We start from the raw sequence: 24,829 nt of genomic DNA, 5'->3' as shown, positions 1-24,829 counted from the left end.
GGGTACAGGTCCACTCAATGAGTTGTCACCAAGATCCAAAAGGGCCAATTTAGAATTATTTAAAATAGAGCTTGGAATTTCTCCACTTAATCGATTATTATTAAGAAAGAGAATTTGATGATTGGGGAGTCCAATGGTTAGTGAGGATGGAAGATTGCTAGAAAGATCATTGTACGATAGCCCAAGGAGTTCTAACTTGGAGAGGTTGAAGATGGAAAGAAGTATTTCGCCATCAAGCCTGTTAAAGGAAAATTGCAATTCTTCTAAAGTGTATAGATGTCCCACTTCTGGAGGAATGTGTCCATGAAGTTTGTATTCACCAATGCTCATTTACTCTATATTTGACATATTACCAATTGAATATGGGATCGTACCTGCAATGTGGTTTTCGTTAAGACATTCAGATGATATAAATTTAAGCATAATCAGAATTATAGAAGCCATAGGCCGAATTTTTTGAATAGGTCAAACTAATAATAATAAAATAATTGTTAGTAAGAGATAAATATATACCTGTCAAATTATTGTAACTCAAATCTATATGTCGAAGTGCTGATACGTTTCCAATTCCTTTAGGAATGCTTCCTGTCTCACCATTTTAAAATATTAAATCTAAAAATTATTCATATAATAATGTTTTGAAATGACTGAATTGTTCGATCATACTACAGACAGAAGAGAGGCAGATAAAGATTTTTAGGGAAAAAAAAAAAAGATAAAAAATTGCTGACTAAGAGGGTTGACATGTACCAGAAAAGCCATTATAACTCATATCTAACCACCGAAGTGATGATAGGATTCCAATTTCTTCTGGAATGCTACCTATGAATCCGTTGTTGGAGATATTAAGTAGTTTAAGTGCACGACAATTCAATAGACTTAGCGACACCTCTCCATGAAACATGTTTTCAGAAAGTTCTAGTCTTTCAAGATTTGAAGGTCTTTTGCATGGGTCTTCGGGAAAGTTTCCAGAAATTTTGTTTTGTCGAATCGAAATTGTTAATAAAGAAGAAATGTTGAAGATACTTGAAGGTAAATCTCCTACAAAACATGCCTTTGTAAGTACATAATTTTAAGTCAATGAAACTTGATTAAACTTGTGATAAAAAAAATAAAACAATATTACACTTCTGCATATTTGTGGTTGAAACCAAAATTTGTAGGAAGAAATTTCAAATATTTTGGCTTTCTTAGATTCATATCCGCCAATGGTTAAACAGCAATTAACATCCCCTACCTGTCTCTTCTCGTTACAAGCATATCATGAGTTTAATAAGATATATATATGGACAAACTATATTTGCCAATTGATTATTTATTAACTATTGGATTGAGGGATACATTCAAACCTTAAACATACCTATCAAATTATTGAATCTATGTTGAAGAATTTGAAGTCGTGACAAGTTCCCGAGCTCCATTGGAATGCTTCCATTGAATTTATTCCTCGTCAAAGAAAGTAGTTTAAGGTTTGCACATGTTCCCAAGCTTGGAGGAATATTGCCACTTATTTGATTCGACAAAATTCCTAGCCTCTCAAGCTTCGAAAGTTTTTCATAAATATCCACGGGAAGATTTCCAGAGGGATAGTTGTTTTCAAAACTAATTTCAACCAAAGAAGTTGTTGACACACAAAAAGTTCAGTCCAACTCGAATAGCCCAAGGAATGAAGCCCAATTGGAAGATCCCCAAAATCAAATAGCCCAAAAAACGACACAATCAGGCAATGCAAGATAAAGGCCCAAATAGGGACGCCCATGAACGCGGTAATACCATCGTCCAAGGTTGTAAGTCGCCCAAGATTTGAGCGAATGAAATGCCATGCAGTCGCCCAGAATTGTGACCCTGCTCTCGTCCAAACATTTAAGTCGCCCAGCATCTTAGCAAACATAAGATGTTATGGTTACCCAAAAAAGTGCAGTTAATAAAGCAGTTATTGGGTAGTCTTATCACGTTCCACGATTCAAGGAATTCAATTGAAGACGGTTGAACGACAAAAGTAATGGCAGCAATTAGAGAAGGCAGTTTCATGACAAGTTGGCCACTACAAGGAAAGTGGGCAGTTATAGAGCGATCAAGCAGTTTTTAAGCGGTTAATCATGAAGAGATCATCCAGGAAATATAAAATAAAGAAAAGACATAGAGCAGAAGATCCTGAACCAAACACTCTCAAATAGAGAATATGTAACTTTCAATTTCTTAGTTTAGATTTAAACACTTCTTTTACAGTAACTCGTGTGCTTGCGCCCCTTGGAGACATTCTGCTTTTATTTTTCAATTGTAAAGTCATCGCCAATAAAAACGCCCATTTTTGGGACTTTGTCTCAAGAGGCTTGTCCCTTACACAATCGTCTGATCCCTTTTTAATTGTTAGCGACTAATCGCGCGAAACAATTTGTCACGCCCAGTGGGACAGCAGTGATGCTTGGTGTTGAAGACACAAAAGGTGAAACAATATGCTTCAGAGATCTGATAAGGAAGCAGCAAGTCAGGGAGGAGTCCAGTCTGTGATCGAGCGATATGAGGAGCAGCATAGCTCTCCACGAACACATGGACAGAATCAGAGCAGTAACAGTCGTTACGAATCAATGGCAGAATTGAGTCCTCGAACTATGCGTGTACTACTTGGAGAACTCACACAAGATGTCGTTGAACAGGTAAATCTTCGAAATATTCATAATATGGAAAGATTTACCCAGAATGGGAATGCACATTATGACAACATGGCCAAACAACTGAATACTTTGAATGAAATAATGAATAAGTTAGTAGGCCAAATTTGTCAACCAGTTATGCCTCTTGCAAACCATTTTCAAACTAGGACAATTGTGGGACATAATTCCTCAGTCCTAAATACAAGTCAAGGGGTAGAATCACATTTCGGTCCCTCTACTTCAAACCAAGGGGATGGTGTAATGCCAAATCAAAATAATGGTAGTGGTACGCCTAACTTGGGGGGTAATCCAAATGTACGAGATAATGTCTTAAATAACGGACAGAATACCCCATGTGTTAATGAGGGAATAAATGTTCAGGCTAATGGTAACAATGACTCAAATCATGGTAATTTTATTCCTAATCAAGGACCAAATATCAGGCCTCAAGCAAATCAACCGGTCAATCAACCTGTAGGGATTCCATATGACCCCAACGTCATGTTGAGGAATCAGATTATGGAAATCGTACAGGACCAGATGACTTTTGGGGTACGTCTTGTCATTAGACCGACCTACACAAAGCCATATCCTGATTGGATAGACCAAGCATATCCATGGCCTAGAGGGTATAAAGTGCCAGAATTCTCACTGTTTACCGGTTTAGGGGAGGTGTCTACTCTAGAACACATAGGACGATTCACACTGCAAAGTGGTGACGTAACTGATTATCATAAAATGAGGCTTTTCCCTAGTTCATTAACAGGAGTAGCTTTCTCCTGGTTCATCAATTTGCCAGCGAATTCTATTCAAACATGGCAACAATTGGAACAATTATTCCACGCTCAGTTTTATAATACTGAGTCTGAAATTACTTTGGCCGATTTGGCGAACCTACGTCAAATGCCAAACGAATGGGCAGAAGGTTTCCTCCAAAGGTTCAAGATAGCAAAAAGTAAATGTTTTGTACCTCTGCCCGAAAAAGAGTTTGTCAAAATTGCTCAAGGTTGTTTGAGCTTTGATTTAAAAAAGAAATTCCAAGACAAGGAATTTCCGGACCTTTTCTAATTGAGTGCGAACGTGATTAGGTATGAACGATTGATAAGAGAAGAAGAGCAGATAAAAAATTTTAGCAAGGGGACTTTTTATAGAGACCCAAATTTTGATGTTCATACCATCAATAACGAGTCATACGTTCAGACCGAAATGTGTTTGGCCGAACTAGTCAAAGGAAACACGTATACTTGTCCTATAATGGCTAAGTCTAGACCATCGGGTAAGAATGAACCTATGAAAGATGAAAACGTAAAAGCTAGGACGTTCTCGTTCGATGTAACCAAAGCTGACCTTATATTTGATAAATTATATAAGGATAAACAGATAAAGTTGAGCGATAAGCATAAATTGCCAAACCCTGAACAAATTAAGGGTAAAAAATATTGCAAGTGGCATAATGCATGGTCACATTTGACTAACAATTGCTTGGTTTTTCGCCATGTGTTACAGGATGCCATTGAATCAGGACGAATTACGTTCGATGATAAGAAGAAGATGGCAGTGGATGAAAATCCTTTTCCATAGCCACTTGGAGTGAATATGGTAATGTCTGGTTTCAAAAACAAGTTGCCAAAATTCAAATTGGTTATAGATGATGGAGAAGAAGACCTTGGACCACATCCCAGTGTCTTTGAGCGTATTAAAGGGAAGGAGCCAAAGAAGGATAAAGACATCTTATGTGCAAGATGTAAAAGAGAAGTGAGGGGGAATACGGAGAAACCAGGGATATGGCAGCATCTCCATCGCCCTACTCTCCTCCTAAACGCTCAGCCTGGTAGAGGGCGAGGTACATCGTTCTACAAGGGACCGCCTTTTGAGAGGCAGTGCAGGCTAATAGATAATGGGAGAACATTCAGGCCGCAACCTCGCAGACCAAATGTATGGCATTTGTTCCAGTATAATGCAGGAAAGACAATACCCTTCGATGAGATGACTAGAATCCAAGAAAGACGTTTCCAACGAAATTATGGATGAATGATGAGGCAACAACAGGGAGTGCCACGTCCTAAAGCGCCTAAACTACTCAAGGTAGCCAATCAAAATGTTCTCAAAGATTGTGAAGAGACCGGTACAGATGAATCAATGAAAGAGTTGCCAGAAACTTCTTCTAGGAGATCGAAGTTTGAGCGAGACAGAAAGGATGGAGAAGATCCAGGTCAGTCCCTTACTTTTCAGTTCGGTACGTTACCTCCTGTTGTGGCTAATAACTATTTACTAGCCAATGAGTTCAAGAATAAAGAGAAAGAAGAAGAAGAAGAAGAAAGAGACAATAACGAAGGAGAAGCAAGCGTGCTGGAATATGAAGAAGGCCAGACTTCTAGAGAGGCCTACAATGGTGAGAAAGATGATGGTATGACAAATATTGAAGAGGAAATCGATCTGTAAGCAGAAAGGAGAAGAAGAGGAGTATCGCACAATACTCTATTGAAGCAACTACATCGTGAGGGAGTTCGTGAAGTAGACTTATTGGGAGAACCATCTGGACGTTCTTTCGATTTTTACGTGCTGTACGGGACGCTCAAAAAGAAAAAGAGAGTGCCTCGTTTTGAAAAGTATGGATCGCCTCCAAGAATAATGCCTCTTCCCACAGGTTGGGTAATTGAAGAGGAAGCATCAGAAAACAGTAAAAAGGGAATTCAGGAGATAGAGACTCAGTGCGATATGCTACATGTTGACTTATCACAAAAGGATAACTCAACAGAGGACAAGCAGGAAGTAGAAATAGAGGCTACCGAAAAGGTTATTTTTAAACGGCCAGCCATAAAATTGACTAAACACTTGAGGCCGTTGTACGTTAAAGCTCTAGTTAACGGCATACATGTGGCAAACGTGCTTGTCGATAATGGAGCAGCTATAAACACCATTCTATCTAGGATGATGAGGAAATTTGTAAAGACAGAAAAGGATATGATTCCCAACAGAAGTCATCCTTACAAGTTTCAATGGAGAAGCAACTGCAGCTAAGGGAGTTATGCCATTGGATATAACTATAGGTACAACTACTAGGACCACAGTCTTTATTGTAATAGATGGTCCTACTAGTTACAATATGTTACTAAGAAGAGATTGGATACACGAAAGTCACTGTATACCCTCATCGCTCCATCAATGCCTGGTTTTTTGGAATAACAAGGGTAAAGCAGAGGTTGTGCAGGCCGATCATAGGCCTTTTGTCGCAGAAGCAAACTCAGTGGAAAAGTTCATGTACGAAGGAAACTATGGACCTGTCAGGGTAGTACAAGATGGGAAAGAAACTCAAATTGTCGCGCAGAGCGAAAAGCCATTTTCAGTGGACGTACTCACTGAAATGTTCAGACAGATGAGGCCAAATATAGTGGCCCTAGAAGAGCCAGTAATTGGCAAAAAGATAATTAAGGAGTCTTGAATGAGTTCTAAGCAACAAGAGCAAATGGCCGATATTCAGGCCTTCAAAGCCAAATTAATGGCTTTCAATAAAGAATGCAAGGACAAGGCGAAAGAAGAGGCAACCCTGAAAGCGCTGAAAGATAAATTAGCAATATTCAAATTGGAACAAAGTATTGGCCGAGAAGTCACCAAGATGGATTGTTTAGAAGAAGAAATGCTTACAAAGGAGCTGGACGATGAAGTAATGCGAATCATCAAGCCTGGATACGCTCAAGTACAATACCCTCTGATTAAAGTAAATATTGGCAATGAAGGAGAAGATCAATAATTAAGGAGTCTTGAATGAGTTCTAAGCAACAAAAGCAAATGGCCGATATTCAGGCCTTCAAAGCCAAATTAATGGCTTTCAATAAAGAATGCAAGGACAAGGCGAAAGAAGAGGCAACAATGAAAGCGCTGAAAGATAAATTAGCAATATTCAAATTAGAACAAAGTATTGGCCGAGAAGTCAACAAGATGGATTGTTTAGAAGAAGAAATGCTTACAAGGGAGCTGGACGATAAAGTAATGCAGATCATCAAGCCTGGATACGCTCAAGCACAAGACCCTCTAATTAAAGTAAATATTGGCAATGAAGGAGAAGATCGTCCAACATTCATCAGCCAGATGCTCGATCAAGAGGTTAGTGATAAATTAGTCGCTCTGTTAAAGGAGTATAAAGATTATTTTGCTTGGGAATATGAACAAATGGCTGGTTTAGATAGAGACTTGGTGGAATATAGATTACCAACTAAGCCCAATTTTAAACCTCATAGGCAACCTCCCAGACGTTTTGTCCCTAATGTACTCCCTGAGATTAAGAAAGAGATAGAGCGATTATTAAAAGCAGGTTTTATTAGAATAGCCAGGTATGTCGAATGGTTGTCCAATATCGTGCCAGTACTAAAAAAGAATGGTAAACTAAGGGTGTGCATAGATTTTAGGAATTTAAACATAGCCACACCCAAAGATGAGTATCCAATGCCCACGGTAGATTCTTTAGTAGACTCAACTGCCGGACACGTCATTATTCTTTCATGGATGGGTATTCAGGATACAATCAAATTTATATAGCTGAGGAAGACATACACAAAACTGCCTTTAGATGCCCTAGGTCTCTAGGATGTTTCGAATGGGTAGTCATGCCTTTCGGCCTGAAAAATGCAGGAGCAACTTATCAAAGGGCAATGAATTTAATTTTTCATGATATGCTAGGCAAGTTTGTTGAAGTGTATGTAGACGATATAGTGGTCAAATCCATTAAAGAAGAGGACCATTTTGAATAGTTAAGATATTCATTTGAGCGAATGAAGCAATATAAACTAAAGTTGGAAATTTTCTTGATTTCTTGGTACACAAAAGAGGGATTGAACTTGATAAAAATAAAGCGAAGACCATTCTAGAGGCCAAACCACCTAGCAACAAAAAAAAATTGCAAAGATTTCTAGGCCAAGTAAACTTTTTAAGACGCTTTATTTCTAACTGTGCAGGGCGAACTAAAGTCTTTTCGCCACTTTTAAAGCTGAAAAAATAGGACGAATTCGTCTGGAAAGAAGAACATCAAAAGGCTTTTGAAAGCCTGAAGATATATTTATCAAGTCCACCAGTGTTGGTGTCACCAATCCAAGGACGACCAATGAAAGTGTATGTATCGACTGAAAAAGAATAAATAACTAGAATGGTCGCGCAAGAAGACCAATTCGGTGAAGAGAGGGCGATTTACTACTTCAGTAGATGGTTAACAAAATGTGAATGTAATTACTCTGCTATCGAAAAATTATGTCATGCATTGTATTTCACATGTACAAAATTAAGGGCTTATTTACGGCTCGTAACCGTTTATTTGATTTCTAGAGTAAATTTAATTAAGTATATGTTCTCTCGCCCTATTTTACACCAAAGGGTAGGCCTTTGGACATTAGCTTTATCAGAATTCGAAATACAATACATACCCCAAAAGGCAGTCAAAACTTAGGCCTTGGCTAACTTTCTAGCCGATCATCCATGCCTTGACATGCCTGAAGAAATTGAATTAGAAATCAATTCATTCGAGCTAAAACCTTGGGTGATGTATTTCGATGGGTCAAAAACCTCTAAAGGTGCAGAAGTAGGAGTAGCATTGATAAATCCTTTAGGGATTTGCTACAAGTTCGCATTCACTTTGGATAGGATGTGCACCAACAATCAAGCCGAATATGAAGCCTTAATCATGGGCCTGGAGCTAATGATAGATATGGGGGTAAAAAATGTAAACATTAGAGGCGATTCTCAATTGGCAATTCACCAACTGATTGGTGATTTCATGAGTCAATATGAAATCGCCCAAGAGTTATTAAAAGAATTCGACCAAGTAGAACTTCAATACGTTAATAGGATATACAATGACGTGACAAATGAGTTGGCCCAGATGGCCTCAGGGTACTCAAAGGTTTTAAGTTGGAACAATATTGCCCGTGATCCAAAGAAAGGCGAGAAGGATTGAACTTCATTGCATACAAGATGGAGATGCAATGGATTGGAGGGCAGAAATTAAGGCGTTCCTTAAAGAACCTAATAAAAGAGATAGTAGAAAAATGAAGTTGCGTTTGCTAAACTATGCACTGATAGATAAAGAGTTGTTCAAGAAACGCTCTGATGGTATACTGCTAAAATGTGTAAGTTTGCAAGAAGCCAAGACGATCATGGCTGAAGTGCACGAAGGGATATGTGGAGCTCATCAAGCTGGCCAAAGGATGTGATGGTTAATTATTAGGAGTATATATTTTTTGCCAAAGATGGCATAGTTATACGTTCAGTATGCAAAGAATTGTTTAGCATGCCAAAAGCATGGTCCAATACAAAGGGTGCCAACACGAGAGATGACACCTATTATTAAACCTTGGCCGTTCAAGGGTTGGGCGATAAACCTGATAGGGAAGATTTATCCCCCATCGTCCAAGCAACATACTTTTGTTATGTTGCAATCGATTATTTCACTAAATGGGTAGAGGCGGTACCTTTAAAGGAGATCACCCAGAAGAATGTCATAGAATTTATCCGTGATCCCATCATTTATAGATTTGGAATTCCACAAACTTTGATGGTAGATCACGGGACATCTTTAAATGGGGATCAAGTGAATAAATTCTTGAGCGAGTTTGGAGTTAAATTAGTAAACTCCACACCATATTACGCTCAATCCAACGGGCAAGCAGAATCTTCTAATAAGATTCTAAAAAATATCATAAGGAAAATAATCGATGAAAATGCCACAAATTGGCACGAATGTCTGAACAAAGCCTTATGGGCTTATAGGATGTCGCCTCGATCAAGTACCAAAATTACTTATTTCCAACTTACTTATGGACAGGAGGCCGTTTTGCCTATGGAAATTAACGTGCAATCAATCAGAGTGTGTTTGCAACATAAGTTAAGTGATGATAAGTATGCCGAATCACTGGTTCAAAACTTATTAGAGTTGGACGAATTAAAGTTAGACGTCCTAGATAGATTGCAAGTTCAAAAACGAAGAATGGCTAAATTTTATAATAAAAAAGTTATAGCCAAGTCGTTCAACCTGGGCGAACTGGTTTGGAAGACAGTACTCCCTTTGGATAGCAAAGATCCAAAGTATGGCAAATGGTCGCCCAATTGGGAAGGACCATATAAAGTGAATAATGTATTGCCTAATGGAGCCTATCATTTGGAAGATTTAGATGGCACCAAGCACATGAGGTTCATTAATGGCAAATATTTGAAAAAATATGTTCTTTCCTTATGGAAAAGTGAACAAATAAAAGCGTAACCAAATTGCATTGAACGATCGTAGAGTAAAAAGGGCCAGAGCGAAATACGTTCAAATAAATTCCTTTATTATCAAATGTTCATTACAAAACTGCGAAATACAAGATGCTAAATGCTCTATAAACTACGATTAAGAGCAAACTAATCTTCCGGTCGATCGCCGAGTAAGAGGGTGTACTAGCCTTGATCGCCATCCTGATCGCACTGCTGCAAAGGCAAGCAGAGAGGCTGAGAAGCACTCTCAGCAAGCAGAAAGGAAGATGAAACACCCTCACATCGCCTTCCTAAATGCATCACTGCAATGACAGGCAAGGAGGCTGAGAAGCACTCTCAGCAAGCAAGGTGGGCCAGCACCCCAAAAAATTGTCTTTCATCATTAAACTCCTTGTAGGAACGGAGACGATGGGAAGAACTTTGCTGCTGGCCAAAGAATATTTCCTATATCTCCCATACCAAAGGTGACATCAAGAAAGATGGCAAAGTTGGCGGATCAGATGATCCATTTCCATGGAAAACGAAAGCTTTTGATTGATTGTCAAAAATGCCAAGCAATGGCAGCAAATCGGTTTTTTGAAGAAGAAAATGGAAATGAAGATGGAAAGTATGAAGTATACGTGCATTTATAGGGAGGTGAAGGTGAAAAGACATAATATAAGCAGCCATATTCGTGTCTAGTAAATGGGATTAGGTGGCCCAAAGTCGGACAGAAATATCAAGAAAAAATGTGCAAAAATTTTAGCATAAAGCAGTTATATGCCTGAGCGATTGACGATTAAAAAAAATGAACGTCAATAAATACACAAGGGGCTAAAATAGTTATTCATTAACAATGATGGCTGCTGTTATAGCAGTACAAGGTTACAAAGGGAAAGTCAATACGAAATTATAAAAAGAAAAAGTTAAGGCATTTTATGTCTTAATTACAATTCGCCCTATACCAAACGAATTCTTTCCCTAAGTTTTCCCCAGTCCTCGTTCTGCCGAGAAGAAGTGATGTTCAATTCAGCCACAACATCATCATCAACTTCCAACTTCTTGTACTGCTCGACCAGAGACTTAGTTCGCTCAATTCCTTGGGAGGCATTACACTTTTTAACAGCCATTCTCGCCTTGCAGTCGTTCATCTTGGCTTGAAGTTCCTTCATTTGAGCAGCCAAACTAGTCATCAAAGAGTCTTCAATCATGACTTCAGAAGAGATTTCTTTCAACTCGTCCTCAGCTTTGTTGATCTCCAGTAGCAAAGACTCTTTTTCAGATACGGCGCAAAGATATTGAATACTTTTGGCCTTCAGTTCAACATTCTTGGCCAGCAAGGAGAGGACCTCGGAATGGATAACTTTCAACGTCGCTTTAAAATCAGCAGAAAGATTGAGCGACGGAAGTGTCAGTGCTTGCTCCAATTTCACATTCAAATGCTCAAGCTTATCCTTATGCCTGGCAGCACTAGCCTTACCGATGTCCATATCCATGGAGGACACATACTCAAATATCGATTGCTTGAGGAACTTCATATCGTCCTCTGAAGAAGCAGAAGGATAACTGGCTGAAGCAGGGCGAGATGTTTTTACTTGCCCCCAAGAAGTGAACAAGTCTTGAATGGAATGCACAATTTTATCAGCATCCTGCGAAGAAAATCGCCAATATTGAAGGTTTCCACTACACTAAACAAAGTGGAGGTAAAGGTGAAGTAAAGATTACCTCATCAGCAATCTTGGAAGATGGCATATCCCCAGCCAAATCTGCCACCTGTGGCTCTACCATTCGTGAGGACTTCCCCTTGTCTAAGCGAGAAGACCTTGCCGCAATGGGCAGACTCATGGGAATATCTGCAGAACTCAAAAGACAACAAATCAACACCAATAGCACAAGCAAAGGTAAAGCATCAAAAAACGAATTACCTTCTGCTTCGACGTTTGGGGGGTCAACGCCCTAGGAAGAAGGTAGCTCGTCCATTGGTTGTGATGAAGATTCTGGGACTGAAGATTTCTCTTTAAGCGTAGTCCCTTCATCAGCTGGTTTGGACGAAGCAGCCCCAGCAGAGGATGATGGAGCAGGAGTTGCCAACACCAAAGCCTTCAAGGGAGAGGTTGAACTTTTCTGAGAGGTCCAAATAAACTATCAGCACATGGAAAAGTCTCAAGTATGGAAAGGTATGCTTATGAGTAAATCGATTTAATTACCTTCCTCCTGACGATGAGAGGGGTATCATCATCATCATCCTCCAAAATGGAAGACGCTGAGGCTGGCCGTTTGCAGCTTGGGGCACTTTTAGCTGCAGTGGGCTTGGCAGGAAGAAAAGTCGATGGACGGGCAGATTGTTTAGCACGAGTAGAAGAAGAGGGGCTCCTAATGGACATAGGAGTGACCAAAACAGGAGAGGTGGAAGAAATGTTTGGCTGGTCTAGTGAATGGAAAGCACGATTGGCATCAGTCGCAAACAATCTGCATTTCATTGACGGCCAGAGTCGTTCAAAAAGGGGACGGATGGCACGGCTAGGATTGAAGGGGGCTAATGAAAATTTTCTCGTCAAAAGAAGATTGCGAGCATTTATAGCCTCTGCCTTTACCTTATTAATGGTGTGGAAGCGGTCTATCAAATTCCTTGAATAGCAAGGGGGAACGGGCCAAGTTTGGCCAAAACCAAGTTGGCGAGCAAAAAATTGGGAAGCATATATCTCTACCCCAGCCTTAGCATTGGTCCCAATCAAAATATCATGGAACAACTCCCTCCCAGTAAAAAACTGAATCCAAACAAACAAGGAAGTGTTCGCACTATTCAGAGTGGATGGAGGTTGCACATAATCTGGAGTCAAAAAGGGAGGAAAAGGAAGCAAGGAAGGGATTGAATCCAAAGTATAAAAGAATGAAAAAATGTCCCTTCTGGACATATTTACAGGAGTCAGGGGCTCAATAGCTAGCCCATAGCAGCTAGCAGAAGGACTGGAAAAAGATGGAGCACCGAGCGATGAAAAATAGACTCTCAATCACATTTGAGCGAACTAAAGAGGCCCACGGCCAGTGGGAGATGCACCATTCTTCAATTGGGATTGAAGAGAAGCCATGCCTCTATAAAGGGCAGCTAAAAAGAAATAACATAAATTCAGAGGCCTACCACGCGCCAATTCGTGTGCTATGGGTAAATAGTTCAGGAAGGGCTTTATGCTTGGCACACACAAAATGTATTTACAAAGCCAAATCAGAAGAAAGGCCACTCGCTCGGTATGGGAAGGCTCAGCGCTCGAGTGGTTATGAAGGGTTTGCAGGCTTGAATAAGACTCAGTGAGGCCTTTACCAAATTTTGGGGCACACTAGAAATCAAAATACCAGGGAAAATGGTATCGCCCAAAGGTGACAGATTTACTAGGGCCCCAACATCCCTTGAGGTAATGGACATGGGACCAAGAGGAAAAATAAAAGTATTATACTCAGAAGATAAAAAACTTAAAGCGATTGGAAAAGTACTGGGTCAAAAATAGGGGGTTGAAGAGAGATTTCTAACAAATCAGAAATCCTAGCATTATCAAAATTGCCTTAGTAGGACCATGGTCCACAAGGCGAGCATGCAATCTACGAAAAAGGACATTAAATTTAGGCCAATTGCGAATACCTCTTTCGCGAAGTGGCCCCAACGGCGAAGAATTTAGAAACGGAGGGCCCTGAGTACAAGGAAACAGCTGACCGACCGCCGTTTGTTCGATGGCCTCGGCATTATTGAGTAAAGGACCTAGATAGAACTCACTGAGTTCGACATTGGCCGGTGCAAGGAAGTTCGGAGTTATATATGGCCGAGTAAGGAGTTTCTGAAAGTCTTCGAAACTGAAGGAGTCACCAGACTGGGATTGTGAAGCAGTCATTAAGGACGAGATAGAGTTTTTCAGAGTTACGTAGCATAGAAGCAAGGAGATGAACAATAATATTACGAGAGAGGCGCAAAAAAATGAGGCGTGATTTAGTGGTACAATGAAATAGCGTATTTGGGGGTTATAAGGGTTTGCAAACGTCGCATCTTTTCAGTCTATGGAAGAAAACAATGATTGAAATTCTTGAGAATTTCAAATGTTGCTGGAAAACACAAATTGAATATGGCAAAAAATTAATAATTGGTATTAATTCTGCCAAATTGGGGGGTAATTGTTGACACACAAAAAGTTCAGCCCAACTCGAATAGCCCAAGGAATGAAGCCCAATTGGAAGATCCCCAAAATCAAATAATCTAAAAGAATGACCCAATCAGGCAATACAAGATAAAAGCCCAAATAGGGACGCCCATGAACGAGGTAATACCATCGCGCAAGGTTGCAAGTCGCCCAAGATTTGAGTGAATGAATTGTCATGCAGTCGGCCAGAACTGTGACCCTGCTCTCGTCCAAACATTCGAGTTTCCTAGCATCTTAGCAAACATAAGATGTTATGGTTACCCAAAAAAGTGCAGTTAATGAAGCAGTTTGTCCCTTACACAATCGTCTGATCCCTTTTTAATTGTTAGCGACTAACCCGCGTGAAACAGAAGTTATGTTGAATATTGTCTTTGGGATCTCCCTGGTGAGATTATTTCCAACTAGATTTATTTTTTCAAGATTTCGAAGAAATCCAAATTTTTTTGAAATAACTCATTGTATTGAATCTCTATTTCCTTGAGTCGGCTCAAATTACACATTTCATCGGGGATAAATCTGTGGAAGGTGTTATTTGCAATAACAAAGGATCTCAAAAAAGAGATATTGCCAACTTCTTTAGCAGTAGTTCCTCCTAGACTCATATTTGCAAGATTCAAGATTGTCACCTGTTGGTGCTTGCGACCACATGTAATATCAATCCAATTGAAAATAGATGCTCTTTGTGACCAGTTTTGGCCAAGATATTATTTGAATAAAAAATTTGAGACTTGAATGCTAGAAGAGCAAACTCGACAATTGACGTATTGAAAGATGTAACCATGTGTATATGAAAGTAAACTATTGCCAATAATACCACGATCATATTCTTTCTCATGGCAACTTTGATCTATATGCAGCCTTGGAAGGGAGCACGATCCTTCATATATAAATATATGAAATGGTTCCAAAAGGTCAATTATAATGACTTGACTTAGCGAATTTCTTAAATATCTGGTATCTACTTTACGTAGTGGTTGATGTTGTGGGGCTTGGACTTGTGGAAATTGTTGTCTAGTTTCGTCCGTCTATTTTAACTTCCAAGCTTCCCTACTTTTCTTCTTTGTTCATTTAATGAAAACTATCTACAATAATGCTTTGCTCTTATGTGCCTACGATGACCAAACCCAGTTGAACAATGAAAACTAAGCATGTCAAGAAGAAAATAGGATCCAAATCAGTGTGGTTTTATTTTGCATTTATCACTAGGAAACTTCTTTTGCGTAGAATATATCTTAACAATGCACATTCAAATGTGTGGATTTTAAAATACACAAAAATGCCTGTGAAATCTATTTTCTCACAAGCGATTCTGTGAAAAAAAATGACTAAATTAAATGTGTAAAGGTCAAAGAGTTAGGTGAAATTTTGTATAGATAAGTTAGGTACGTTAGGGTTCAAGTCCGAAATAAGGAGAGAAGAGATGTCGCAATTTCGCTAGCTGTTAGCCAAGACATTGATCGAGAAACAAAAACATAATGATCTTCACTCGCTGTCGCGCACCGACTTAGCTTAAGTGAAACATCTTCGCTTGCCTATCCCTGAGCCATCACTCGAGCGGCAGTGTATTCTGAGAAAATCGAATTCACATTTTTAAAGTGTTTTATCCAGCCTAAACTACCTAAACACCTTGAACTATAAGTACCCAAAACCTAGCACAAAAATAGGGGGTCGACTGCGTCATGTATGAATATTTCCTCACGTTCAAGTGGAGCGTCAATTATCTCAACGTCTTCGTGCTTGTGGCTCGGTTCACCCGGGACGTCAATCATGTCCATGTCAACTATTATAACGTTGATGTCCCGAGGTTTAGCCTTCCTTATAGAACTTAGGTAGCATTCTCGCGCTCCTCTCTCGTTGCCCCTCATGGTTGCCACCCCATGTTCGTTTGGAAATTTCATGCATAAGTGGTAGATAGAGATGACGGCTCCTAAGTCTTTCAAAGCGGGTCTTCCCAGCTTTCCGTGATAAGTTGACGGAGTGTCCACTATTAGAAACTCCATGAAGTTTAGAGTAGTCTGAGGTGGTTCTCCCACTTCAACTGCAAGTGTGATGCTTCCCATCGGAGTGATGTTATCTCCGATAAATCCATACAAGAAAGTGGTGGTGGGAGTTAACTCATGATCTAAAATCCATCTTATCAAAGGTGGATCCAAAAAGAATATTTACGGAACTGTCGTTATCAACGAGCATTCGCTTAAGCCCGTTTCGAGCCACCACGGCTTTTACAACAAGCACATCACAATGGGAAAAGTGAACCCCTTCCAATGGGGTGTTTAGCCTCCTGAGCATAATTTCTTTGGCTATTAGGCTTTCAGTTGGTTTAGCCCAACACTCGCATTGGACTTTGGGCTCAATCTAATTTCTTTGTTTATTTTATTTTCTTATTTTTTTAATTTTGGACTTTTCAAATGATTCAACCCAAGAGAACCCCAATAAATAATTATAAACCCAGCCCAAGAGAAGCCCACATAATATATAATTATGAACCTAGCCCAATGAAAGCCCAATTGTCCGTTTGACCGGAATCTTTAACCCCAAAAAAAGGAAAAAAAAATACGCCCTCAACCTTAATCGAAAGAAAACAACAGCTTTAGCGAAAAAAGAAAACCAGCAAAAAAGACGCATAACAGCAAAGAAGAAGAAGAAATTGGGAAAATTGAATGGTATTTGTTAATGGGCATTTGCAAATTAGGTTGTACACGATTCATTGCCTGGTTTATCGATTTCTTGTTCAAATTTATAAGTTAAGGTGAGTTCAAATTACATCATTGTTATGTAGTTAATATTTTCTTTGTTAATATTCTTCAATCCTACATACCCTTAATGTACTATGTGGTTTACATTGATTAGACATGATAACTGACAAATTTTTCAGCATGCTCCTCTTTCTTAATATTATTCAATCTTACGTACCCTTAATGTACTATGTGAACAATGAGAATGTAATGAGAAAGAACAGTTTTTGGAATCATAGTCATCTTCTTAATTCTTATCAACTGCCTTGTATAGGATTTGTATATAAATTAGTTCTAATTTGAGGAGGATATAGATAAGGAAATATAGATATAGCTACGAAATAAAAGATTTCTATGTGAAAAGAGGTGATGGATTCTATGTGTGAAGAGGTGTTTTCTTGCTTACCTTTTGCTTTTATGATTTGAATTATGTAGTTAGTAGTAAAAATGTACAGGAGTAGAACACATCTAAGACTGCTAAAAGAATGGTGTCCAGCCGACGTCGCCCTTCAGAGATTGGAAGGAGGTGGTGGCAACTGACCTTAGGGTCAATGCCCTACCATGTTCTCATACTTCCATGCAAAGACATAAAATTTCCTACCAAGAAAGTCTTTGAGTTTCTCTTTCATTTCCAAAAAGAGATCCTTTCCCACATTTAACATCTTGGCGAGGTCCTGGGGGTCCATTGAAAAACTCTTTAGTTCATCTATTGGACCTGTTAGGGGTTTATTTTCAGCCATACAGTGTTGACCTCATCATATATAAATATTTCCTCGCATTCAAGAGAGCGTCAATCATCTCAACATATTCGTGCTCGTGGCTTGGTTTACCTTGGACGTTGATCATGTCCATGTCAACTATTATAACGTTGATGTCCTGAGGTTTAGCCTTTCTTATATAACTTAGGTAATACTCCCACGTTCCTCTTTGGTCGTCCCTCACGGCTGGAAATTTCATGCATAAGTGGTGAATGGAAATTACGGCTTCTAAGTCTTTCAAAACGGGTCTTCCTAGCAGTCTGTGATAAGCCGACCAATTGTCCACTATTAGAAACTCCATGAAGTTTAGAGTAATTTGAGGTGGTTCTTCCATTTTCTACTGCAAGTGTGATGCTCCCCCTCGGAGTGATATTATCTCCTATAAATTTATACAAGAGAGTAATAGTGGGAATCAACTCATGATCAAAAAATACCTTGTCGAAGGTGGATCCAAAAACACAATTTACGGAACTATCGTTGTCAATGAGCATTCACATATGCCCATTTCAGGCGACCACGGCTTTTACAACAAATGCATCACAATGGGGAAAGTGAACCCTTTCCGCTTCTTCCTAAGTGAAGAAGATTGGTGGTTCTTGAATTCTTTCGTTGCTGCCATCAACAATGTAGCTGGTCAACTGGGGGTCTTTAGACTCCCGGGGCATAATTTCTCTGGGCATTTCATGTTTCACTACTAACATAAGGCCTCTAAATATGGTATCTATCTCATGAATGTGAGCTTCCTCTGGTTGAGCTTAATAGCCCCTATGTTGTCTCTGTCCATCTTGGGGCCTCCCATTATTTTGCTCCCTCCTCTGACGAAGGGATATATCTCGCTAGCGGAGAGCGGGCTAATCTCGTCTAGGCTGTTGATCGTTCCTAGATGGGGGCTTGTTCACTTGTGGTGAACCACTCCTGTCATTTCAGGAGCTCTCCCGCATTGAGTGCCGAGCGATATCTCTACAGTTCGTCGTTTCATGCATATATGAATGGTGGTAGGTACAATATTCGAGGGGTTTTACCCTAGGCCTAGGTTTGGAACCTCGTCCTTGGCCTCTTCCTTGACGAGGGGCCTATCGTTGCTTTCTAGCCGATTATGCACTTGTCCCTGGAGTAACATACTCATAGGCCGATGGCGGTAGTGAGTGCTTGTCCTGAATTATTGTTACTAGCCTGATTCATTTGGTAATCCATCAAGTGGAAAGTCAATCCTTTTCCGCACTGCCTTTGTAGAGGTAGGAGACCTCTGTTGGCGCTATTCCTATGGTCAATCATTTTTCGTTGATAATCTCCCTTCTCATCATCTCCTAAAGCACATTATAGGTGGTGGGGTCCTGACATTGTATGTCCCTCCAGAACAAGTGTTCATATTTTAACCTCCTCGCAGCACTGATAGGGCCTCATGATTGGTCACTTGTACGCAATATGTCAATTCGTTAGTAAAACGTGAGAAGAAACTTTTCAAGGATTTCCCAGGCTATTGTCTTATATCCTGGAGGCGTTGAATAGGGGTCATTCCCTTCTTACAACAAGCCTTTTCAAGATAATGGACTTAAATTTTGGCCAACTTCTTACGCTTCTAAGAGAGTAGCCAACTATACCAAATTTCAGCTGCTCCACTAATAGTTAAGTGGAGAGCCCTACACTTTACTGCTGGGATAGTACCTCTCAAGCTCATGTGAATTTTTGTAAGTGTTCAGGTGTTTTTTCGGGTCACCTCTCCCATCATACTTTGATATCTTTGGCATCACATAGTAGCTCGAAACCTGAGCACTTCTCAATTCTCTAGAAAATGGCAAGTTTTTGTCATCGTCATCTAAATCACAACATCTCTATGGCTTGTCTGAATCATTGTTCTCATCAGCCTCTTATCTGGGTGGAAAGATGGAAAGGACCTGTTTGGTTCCTAGCCTCCTCTTCCCTCCTTTGACGCCAATTTCTAGGCGGAACAACACGGGGGTACTTTTTGCCTTTCCTTCGATTGCTGAGTTGTAGGAGATAGGGGTTGTGGCCTCATTCGAGGCTCATATGGCCGTTGTTGTTTGTGCATCGGCTCGGCTGGACTGATTCCATCAAATGCACTGCTAGACCTCCTAGGTCTATGTTCTAGCTTGTATTCTGGTGGGAAGTTGTCCTCCATATTGTATGGGACCTCGGTGGGTTGGCCATAAACATAATCGGAGGAGATATAAACTCCAACCTCTCTTTCAATGAGGCTAGCTCCCCTGCCATGCCTATAAGATGTAGCTCGCTGGCTTTTAACCTTATCTTCCCACTAGTATTACCCTGAAGGCGCGTAGGGCGGTATATGATAACCTCTCTGGCCCTGCATTTGTATCAGAAGCTTTTGCATGGCCATATTTTGATTTGTGATGCTCCCATATTTGCTGCCATATTAGCTATCTCCTTAGTTAGCTGCACAGTAATTTGCATTTTACCTTTTTTGTAGTGGTGAGGAGGCGGATGATGACTTGTTGGGGTAGCTACTGGTAGGGTTGCACTAGCATTTTCTCTTACCCTCCTAGGGATATATCTTCATTAGAACTCATTTTTTATACTTCAACCTCAAATTCTTCCAACTTATGGGACTTCCTCTTGTCCTTTTTCAAGAGCAAATCATTTTACAAGGGGGATGGCCAACTATCCTTCCAACAAGCTTTTTCCACAGGACTGCTCATGGTTATAGTGTGGCTTCCCAACCAATCTGTTGACCTTATTTTTTGGTTGGGACTACGTGGATAATAAATGTCGAATCTATTTACCCGCACACATGTAAGCCAAGTCCAACAGACTAAGATGGCCAAACGGTCTGGAATGGTCTAAGAAGAGGCATGTGAATGACCCAAAGGGGCGAGATGGTAATGTTCGAAATTCAACGATCCATTAGTGGAACGATTGTATGATAATTACCAATCGTAATTATTGAATGTTGTGTAAACTCAGTGGTATATGTAAGCGAGTGAAAATGATGTGTAGTGTTTTTTACTTAGAGTTGCATTAGTCTTACAGGAGTTATATGGGGGATTATTTATAATGGTATATATTGAAGTGTGGTGCACTTGGCCTCATCTCATTAACTTACATATGTAATTCTAGGTGTCACTTTTGACTTGCTAGCCTGCTTTGTATTTATTAACTATGCAGAACCACCACTTTCTTTGACAAGACTTGACTTTAAGCTCTATGACAAACGTCCTATCAATCATTCGAAAAAAATAATTGTAAAAACAGATCTCTCGAAGGAAGTGGCACGATAAGGTGCTTCAAAGGCTTGAGCTTCGACGTGAGGTCCTTGGACCCAACCACTTCGGTCAATGGTCTTTGGACTTTGTGATGCTGAGCCGTGGTTGAAGCATTCATTGTAATGAATTCCTCATTGGTTTTAAGGCCTCGGCTTCAAAGCAAAGTGCTTCAGCTAGGAGTGGCCAAGGGCCATAGTGGGTTCGCCATGTGGTGCCACATATAACGAGACGTAACAATACATTCTTTAATTTTTTACTAATTTTCTTTTACTTCTATTAAATTATAAAGATTTGTAGATGACTAGTTTGTTCCTATAACCCCATTTGTTCAAAATAAATATGGGATTTTTTTTTCTAGATACACAAGTTTGACTTTCTCCATCATACTCTTCTTGTTTATCTTGTTCTCTAATTTTATAATGTGTTATCAACACAAAAGGATCTAGCTCATTGATTTAGGTTAATAGAAAGTCAAGCCACTTGAATTAGTATAGTGTATTTTATTTTTGTTTAAAAGAAACGTTAATATTCTTTTAACTTTAAATTATACTATGACATATCGAAGTATTTTATTCTATTTTTATATATGTTTGGAAGTTTATATCTATAATAATTGGAGATATACTTATATATTATTAGAATATTGAGATATTGCTCTTGAATAGAACATCTTTTCCATCCTTATCTTAAAAGAAAGAATGTGAGGTTTACTGTTCATTTTTGTCACATAAGTTTTCAAATGAAACTAGTTTGAAACTAATTTGGCAATAGTAAATTATTCCATTCAATCAGACTGTACTATTTTTTTCACACGCCATTTCATCATTTTCACACATCATTTCACTGCAATGTTACCTCCACTACAATATTTCTTCATTTTTATACACTACTTCACTTCACTTCATCAAATCCAATACTATACTATATAATAAAAAAACGAAAATATAAAGATTATTAAAAAAAAGGAATTATAGGCAAAAATAGAAAAAAATTATTATAAATTTTTTAAATTAAATTGAAATAATTAAAATTAAAAATAAATATTATTTAATTTAAATTTAACAAATGACGTTCTATCATAGAGAATGTATAAATATTGTTTAATTGAACAAAATTAAACAAATAAAATAAAAGAAAATTACAAAAATTAAACAAAGAATATATAAATATTATTTAATTAAAATTAAAAAAATTAAATTTTATTATAAAGAGAAAAGAATTAAAAAAATTTATATCGAAAAAAATATATTTATAATATGAACAAAACAAACTTAAGAAAAAATAAGGACAAAAAATTCTCTCCGTGGACAAGAAAATCTCTCCATTCACAGAGAGAACTCTCTGTGGGACTCCATCTCATGGAGAGATCTTTCCAATGTGTGAAATTTTTCGTTATTTATTTATTTATTTTGTAATTTGTTATGTTCATATTATAGATATTTTTTTTTAAAAATTTTTATGAATTCTTTTCTCTTTATTTATGATTGAACTTAATTTTTTCAATTGCTGTTTTTCTCTCTATGAAAGGTAAAGTTTTTTCTATTTAAATTTTTTTTTCAATATTAAATTTTTTTATCTAAAATTTTTTCAATTTTTTTCTGTTGGTGAAAATTACTGTTTTTCTTTGCACAAAACTGGACTGTTCATTTTTGTGAAAAGAGAAATTCTTTTCTATTTAAAATTTTTTCAATATTAACTTTTTCTATTTAAAATTTTTTCAATTTTTTCTGTTGGTAAAAATTACTGTTTTTCTTTGCACAAAGCGTAACTGTTCATTTTTGTATCATATATTTTTACATTGAACTGGTTTGAAATAGGTTTGGTCAAAGTAATTTGGTTTTTCATTCACTCACACTATAACATTTTTTTCACAGGCCATTTCACTGCAATGTTACCTCCACTGCAATATTTCTCCATTTTTACACATTACTTTACTTCATCAAATCCAATACTATATATATAATAAAAAAAAAACTAAATTAAAGATTAAAAAAAGGAATTGCAGGCAAAAATAGAAAAAAAAAATATTATAAATTTTTAAATTAAATTGAAATAATTAAAAATAAAAGTAAATATTATTTAATTCAAATTTAATAAATGACTTTCTATCATAAAGAATGTATAAATATTATTTCATTAAATAAAATAAAACAAATAAAACAAAAGAAAGTTACAAAAATTAAACAAGGAATATATAAATATTATTTAATTAAAATTGAAAAAATTAAATTTTATCATAAAGAGAAAAGAATTAAAAATAATTCTATATCAAAAAAATATATATTTACAATATGAACAAAACAAATTTTAAAAAAAATGAGGACAAATTCTCTTCGTGGATGAAGAAAATCTCTCCATTCACAAAGAGATTGTCTCTCATTTTGAAAGGAGAGAAACTCTTCGTGAGACTCATCTCACGGAAAGATCTTTCCAATGGGGTGAAATTTTTTCCCTTATTTATTTATTTTGTTCATATTATAAATAATTTTTTTCTATTTAAAATTTTTATGAATTCTTTTCTCTTTATTTATGATTGAACTTAATTTTTTCAATTACTGTTTTTCTCTCCGTGAAAGGAGAAATTTTTTTTCTATTTAAAATTTTTTCAATATTAATTTTTTCTATTTAAAATTTTTTCTATTGATGGAAATTACTGCTTTTCTTTGCACAAAGTTGGACCGCTCATTTTTGTCATATACGTTTTTACATTGAACTGGTTTGAAATGGGTTTGATCAAAGTGGTTTGATCTTTTTTATTATAAAAAATTATAAAGTAAATTATTATCTATCACTCTTTCAAATCATGAAGCTTTTGTTTGTTTTCCATTTTATCCCTTCAATAAATATCCTAGCTTTTATCTTGATAAAAAGATAAAGGGTAATATATATTTTGAAAAATGCTGGTTGTACCTGCTGGTTGACACAGTACATGACAGAAGGAGCTGGAATTTTTGAATTAAAAAATCTAACAGCCCTATTTGCTTGCCATTTCAAAACCGGATGGCTTGGGGGCCCATTAGTCTCTCATTTTACATGGTCCATTAGCCTTTGCTTGGAAGTTGTTGCCTCCATTTCCTTCATCTTACTGAGAAGCGGGAAAAGAAAAATTTCCCCCAAATTATTTCCACCACAATCGACCGTTTGACACGGTCCATTTGCTCCAACGCTGCTTTTCGAGTTAATCAAAGAGATGACTAACAAAGGTAATGGATAGTTTGTTTAACGCCAATTTTTTTTTTCGGTTTGACTTCTCTATTGATCAGTTAAAATAGAAGGAAATGTGACTTACAAATTTGTGCTAAAATGTGCTAAAATGTGCAAGTATTATTTTCTCTTAACATGTTGCCATGTTATCTCAAGATTGTGAGCTTTAGTAGGTGCCCAGTGGTTCAAATGTTGAAGTGTTTCTATATTTGCTTGCCATTTTAATGCAACATGCAAACCCTTCTGTTTTACATAGCTCCTAAAACATTGACTTTCATGGTGAATAAATTTTGGCAAAAATGTTCATGTACTATTTTATCCTAACATGCTGCTCTGTTATCTGAAGATTGTGAGCTACTATGTTAACATTGTAACTGATTTTATGTTACAAATAAAGATATTTTGGATGACGTGGATGACATTATTGTGGTAGAAGCCGAGTCCGAGAATGTTGTGGGGAATGTGAACTTATTGGGTGATGAAATCGTAGGACGAGATGGTGCGCGAATGTCGGAGGTCGGTATGAAATTTAATGACGAAAATGAATTGTTTGATTACTACAAAAAATATGCATACGCTGAAAGTTTTCCAGTTAGAAAAAGAAATTCTAAATAGGACGACGACGGTGTTGTGAGATATGTTACATTGACATATAGTCGTGAAGGAAAACGAAGCAGTACTACAAGCAGTTCTTTGAAACCGCAACCAACCATTCAAACAGGTTGTAAAGTGAGATTGACTGCATCTATGGATAGTCGTGGAATATGGAGAATCAACACATTAAACCTCGAGCATAATCATAAAACCAGTCCATCAAAGTCGAGGCTATATCGA

The 24,829-nt window shown here is 37.8% G+C and overlaps 1 protein-coding gene across 1 annotated transcript; it reads right to left on the bottom strand.

Annotated features, from left to right (window-relative positions):
• Positions 1–330: 330 nt before the first annotated feature.
• On the bottom strand, positions 331–14,658 carry LOC111391512 (probable leucine-rich repeat receptor-like protein kinase At2g33170). Its single transcript, XM_023016745.1, has 6 exons — positions 14,553–14,658; positions 11,671–11,725; positions 1,361–1,602; positions 751–1,041; positions 514–585; positions 331–374 (listed from the first exon to the last, which is right to left on the bottom strand). The coding sequence occupies exons 1-6, from the start codon at positions 14,656–14,658 to the stop codon at positions 331–333; spliced, it is 810 nt and encodes a 269-aa protein (XP_022872513.1).
• Between the last annotated feature and the right edge of the window lie 10,171 nt (positions 14,659–24,829).

Source organism: Olea europaea, unplaced genomic scaffold (assembly GCF_002742605.1).
Source record: "Olea europaea var. sylvestris unplaced genomic scaffold, O_europaea_v1 scaffold798, whole genome shotgun sequence".
Classification (NCBI taxonomy): domain Eukaryota; kingdom Viridiplantae; phylum Streptophyta; class Magnoliopsida; order Lamiales; family Oleaceae; genus Olea; species Olea europaea.
The sequence above is the reverse complement of the archived record's forward strand: the minus strand, read 5'-3'. Positions and strand labels throughout refer to the sequence as shown.